Here is a 5,539-nt window from a genome sequence, read left to right as displayed (position 1 = left end):
AAGTTGGAATGTACTGAGTTAGTATATTGCATTGAATAATAAATTAATTATAAAAAACAAAATTGAGTTTTTAATATACAAACATCTCCAACTCATTTTCCATCTGATCATTGGCTATTTTATTCTTGTATTTTCGCCCAAATAAATTTATTTGTGGAAACTAATTTTTTTAGTAGAACCTATTGAGTTAGATATCCCACCAAGTAATAAAATATTCATTTAATAAATTCAGGTCTTAATATATACACAGACTTCCAGCTTATTGCTTCAACTAACTGTTGGATATTTTATTTCCATATTTTCCACCAAAAAAATGTATTTTTGCAAATGTAGTCACGGTAGTGAAACTGAAGTTAGCATATATTCTTACCTTCACTTAGTTACATATTAATACTTCAGAAACTGCCCTCTATAGCTACTTCCATCAGTTTCTCTTGATTCAGTTTTTCAACTCTCCCACTTGGCCACTAAACTGATAACGTTTTCAGTATGTACAACTGACAGTTCTTACACAAAAAGTTGATGACTCCAGTGTTTAAAATATGCACAGTAATTTATTGTATGAAGTTAAAAGCAAGAATAAAAAGCTAAATAACTAGGAGACAAGGAAGACAAAAAAAATTCATTTATATACCCTGCAAATGTTCTTGTACAATTTGCATTTTGTACAGTGGCACCATTTACAAAATTTATTTCCAGAACTTTACTTTCATGGCACCAGAAACTAAATCTCTCTTGAAAATGTTTTTGTTTTTAACGATTTCTAAAAATTCTTTTATATTTAATTCGTTTTTTAACTGTCTTAACTATTTCTACATTGTCCCAACCAGTGATGTGTGAAGAGTACGTCATGTACCACCAAAGTCAAATCATTCATTTTTAATATCTTGACAGCATTTTTATGCTTTTTAATTCTAAATTTCAAATTTATTCATTTCTATCCAATATAACTCTTTATGAATATACCAAATTACAGAAAACTAAAAAGGGAAATGAGGTAAGAATAAGTTTATCAAATGTTCCATCATTGTCAACAAAAATAAGTAGTGTGTTCATGAAAAATACAGGTTGTCAAATAACCTTTACTCCTCAATTAAAATTAAATAACATCATTAATGGTGTGAAAGATAAAATTGAAGTAAGTGATAAATGTGGAATACACAAAATTTCTTGTACTTGCAGTTTGAGCTAATCCCCTTGGATATGCTAGTTACCATTTCACCTTCATCTCAAAATGTAATCACTTTGCTTATGAAGTTGTTGTGGCTTTAAAAAGGCAAAGTACTATTCCACCTGTCCTGACACAACCTGACCACAGCAAACAAGACAAACTTCCTTTGTTGCTAAATATGTCAGTGAAAACTGAGAAGCAACTGAACCAATACTAGATATGATGGTAGGTTCACTATACTTTACTCTACTTCTCACCACAATCTGCTTTGAAGTCTATATTAAAACAACTGTGTACAATGGTAAATTTGACCATAAAACTTCTGGTGAAGCTTCATCCTTCTTGAAATCTTTGAATTCTGAATTCTGCCTAGTCACTGTGCATGAGCTTTAGAAACTATGTGATGTGACTTCCAAATATTTGCAACATGAAGATTGCAACATTAACATTTCAAGTACAAGAGTTAGTTTAACAATTTGAAAGAATAAAAATTAGGAAATTTTTACCATCATTTTGAAACAGCTGAAAGATCAGCAAACAGCATTGATGTTATTTACCCACAACCTTACAGTATAAAAGTCTTTTGTAAATTGGATCCACATTTTCAAATTCAACTGATATTGACTAGCAAAGATCATTACTGAGTCATACATAGGTAGTTTAAGAAGTGTTATATTTGATAATGAATAAAATTTCGACTTATGAAATCTTATTGCTGCTCTTGATGTTCTCCGATTATTTAGTGTCTTCAAATCTAGAGAAAATACCTATGTTTCAAGTTTTGGTAGTTTTCTATGTAGGAGGAGTTCACAGAGATATACTTAAACCTGATCTCACTGTATTGTTTGATTCTTCCTACCTCTGCCAATCATGTTTTGTTCTTGCGACTGCTCCTTCTATATGTAAAGCTTGTCAACAACAGTCTCCACAGCACCATGGTGACAAAAATTTGATGGTACTGTCAGTTTAGTCAGAATTGGCAAATTTGATCTAGTTAGAATGTTATTCATGATTTTTCTGGAATCTCTTTATTGTATTGATTTTCAGTGAAGTTAGTTTTAATTTTTTCATTATATAATGTTTTCACAGTGCATATTATGTGTAAATGCTGTATATACTATTACTATATATACTGTATTATGTATACTATCACATACTGTCTTGTGTTACACATACAGCACACATACGCGTGCGTGTATTTTATATATATTTAAAAAGTAATGTATGTGTGTGTGCACACTCACATGTAAGGAAAGCTCTTTAGACTTTGTTAAGCTATAGAAAATTAAATTAGGAGTAGGGAAGTAGTGGCGCCATATGGTATACAGGAAGCCATTTTTAGTTGTCATGCCGACGCATGCATGATTGTGTCGCCCATTATCACAGAAAATGTTCATATGATCATTAATGTCTCATCATATCATGAAGATTTAATGTTAGAATTGAATTTTTTTAAATTTATAGCGATTGATGGAGGTTATCAACCTAATATTATAGCTAAGGCCTATAAAAACATTGTAATAAATTACAAAGGGAAAAATATAAATTTTGGCAGATCAGGAGTCATCTTCAACTAAGACAGTTTCATTTCTCTAACAGGGTGGTTGCCCTTTGGAATGGGTTGCCTTCGGATGCTGTAGAGGCAGTAAATTTGAGTTTAAGAAAAAGCATGATAAGTATATGAATGATAAGGGCTGGCTTTAAGATTTTTTTAAAAATTATTTTAATTTAGTTTAGAGGATGGAACAGCTGAGATGGACCAACAGATCCCATGTTGTTCCAAAACATTATGTTATTATGTTAGTAGCCATTTAGTTTTCTCCATTCCATTTGCTATAGTGAAAATAGGCAGAAATCGGAAATTCACCAAGGAAATGAAAATGATACTTTTTCAGGTAACTCCCCCTTCTCATACCAGAGCCAAGATAATCTTAAGCATATAAAAAATGAAACTTAATGATACAACCATTCTTTTGTTGTATACATCATGCTCTATATTCAATTCAACAATAAACAAATCACCCTTGCTGACTACAGATGCACTGTGAATTTACAAAAAGTGTACATACAATTCTTTGAAACTTTATAATGACTGAGGTATAAACAATTCTTTTTATTTTAATGTTTGATGATAGATTCTATTAGAAACTTCTAAATAATCTTAGATCTTTAGGCAGTGTATTGACATGTTGAATAGTTTCTATGTACTACTTCTTCCTTCTGTCTAGTTTCAAACTCTGTGCTGATGAAAAACTCAGCACAGAAAGTTTTGAAACACTAACATTTAAAAGAAGGTAGAAACAGTTTATATGGAACTATTCAATATAACAAAAATTTACAGAACCTTCCATACAAATCTCCATTTCACTAGAGAAGTACAGCCTTCTTAGTCTGCTGCATTAAATATGAAAATAAACTTTACAAATTGAAAATCTAAAATTCTGATAAATGTAAAGTTAGTTTTGGTTAGATTAATTATAATTATCATTCCAACTTTGGTGTAACTAATTTCAGTTTTTGATTCATTGAGAACCAACTTTCAATTACACTGCCAATATGTTTAAATGGAGAAAGTTAAAAATCACAAATACCTTCTTTACGAAGTAGTTTCTTGTTAAGTGAATAAAATACTTCTACTTAACACAAACACACAGACATAGAAACAAACACTATGAAGATACATTAGGCATCTTATAATACTATGTTAAAGCTGCAGCAAGACAAAAAATTTTTATTTTGATATAATTTTGCTGCCTCCTGAAGTGCTAATTAATTGACCTTATTTACAAAATAAATGACAAATGTCAGTAATTAAGAAACACATCCATCAACCAATAAATTTGCCCAATGGTACCCTTTAATTCACAATGACTAACATTTTTCATGAACAATGCATTGGCAAAGCCATCATAAATTTCACTTTAAGAAACAAATTTTCACAATTAAAGAAAACTGTTGTCTTAATTTCTCAAATCTTGAACATTCTACTCATTAGGACTTGGTTCTTCGTGTGTTGAGGAACCTTTCTTGAATGGGTATTCATCTTTCGTTGGTTTATCTTCACCTGCAAAAAATAGATGGAAGAATAAGATTTTCTTCATGATATTAATTCATATTGCAGTTTAGAGGAAAGGTATCACCCTAAACAAAATCATTTCTGTGATAAGATATCCTTTGTCAACAGAGTATATGTATGTTCATGTATTTTGGCTTTTTAATAATGTCTAAAGTACACAATAAACATAACTTAACTTGGTTATATTGTCATGTTATTTGCCACTTCTAAGTTTAAAGTTTCGTTTAAGGAAAACGTGACTCAACAAATTCTGTATGTTAAAGATGGATGGCACTGCCCTTTTAATGCACTAAATGTCTTTTATAGTTTGTGAAACTAGTCACAAGACAGATAGACACACAGACGTTTCTATCTTTTTATAATATTTTACAAATTTCTTACATACATCAAGCTAGCTAACCTTTGATAAAATCTTCCAAGGGACATTTATTTTTCCAAAAATATTTTTGAAGTTCTTTGATATTTAGACAACAAAAACAAGTTTGTCAATATTTCAATGTTTTGTGTCAGTTAATTAGGTTTAAAGGTGTCACATAGTAAAGAATGTTTAAATAATAAACGTAACCATTATCAAAACTGCAGATTAACACTTGTTTGTACTTATAATGTATTCTGTTTCTACAGAATTGGACTAGTAAGAAACGATTTTTCCATCCTCAGTGATTTAATACCTGTATTTAACTGGAGTTTAATAAAACCAAAGATACTGTTCTATGCTTCCATACTTATTTTTTTACCCCTTTTTTGTAAGCAAACCTGATTATGGCCTAACATTTTAATACAGTGGCGCAAGATACTAAAAGCTAAGAAAGGCTTTTACAAGTATGTCAAAACCACCAAAAGCAATATCAATGAAAGTGTCTCTGTAGATACAATTCGAATAAGTAAAGAAGAATGTATAACAATATATAACTAAGGAACAGAAAAGAAATCCAATGCTAGTAATCAAGGAGAAACAGCAGAGATAGGATATTTTATATCTGGTATTTGATGTTATAATTATACTTTGGCCAATCTAAACCATCCTTTTTTTGAGGTTACATTGAAACTGAATACTCATACTGAGAAGTGTTTTTCTGAAATTTAAATCTGGCTGAACATCTATAAAGAGTCATTGTCCTACTATTCTTACTGTTAAATATGAAAAAAGATGATGCATCAAGACTGTCAATTCCCTTTACAATCTTAAATACCTCAATCAGATCCCCTCTAACTCTTCTTTTTTTCAAGAGAAAACAATTTGAGAGAATTCAGCTTCACCTCATATAACAACTACTACATCTCAGACACCA

The 5,539-nt window shown here is 30.4% G+C and overlaps 1 protein-coding gene across 1 annotated transcript in view; it reads right to left on the bottom strand.

The window, feature by feature from the left end:
• Positions 1 to 4,006: 4,006 nt before the first annotated feature.
• LOC106462512 (5'-AMP-activated protein kinase subunit gamma-like) overlaps positions 4,007 to 5,539 on the bottom strand; it is a 151,177-nt gene continuing 149,644 nt past the window's right edge. Inside the window, exon 18 of the mRNA XM_013922445.2 lies at positions 4,007 to 4,235. Within this exon, the coding sequence (XP_013777899.1) occupies positions 4,156 to 4,235 (80 nt within the window). The 3' untranslated portion in view covers positions 4,007 to 4,155. The remainder of the gene's footprint in view (positions 4,236 to 5,539) is intronic.

Source organism: Limulus polyphemus, unplaced genomic scaffold, assembly GCF_000517525.1.
Source record: "Limulus polyphemus unplaced genomic scaffold, Limulus_polyphemus-2.1.2 Scaffold1188, whole genome shotgun sequence".
Taxonomy (NCBI): Eukaryota; Metazoa; Arthropoda; class Merostomata; order Xiphosura; family Limulidae; genus Limulus; species Limulus polyphemus.
Note: the sequence above shows the minus strand (reverse complement) of the source record. Positions and strands in the feature narration are given on the sequence as shown.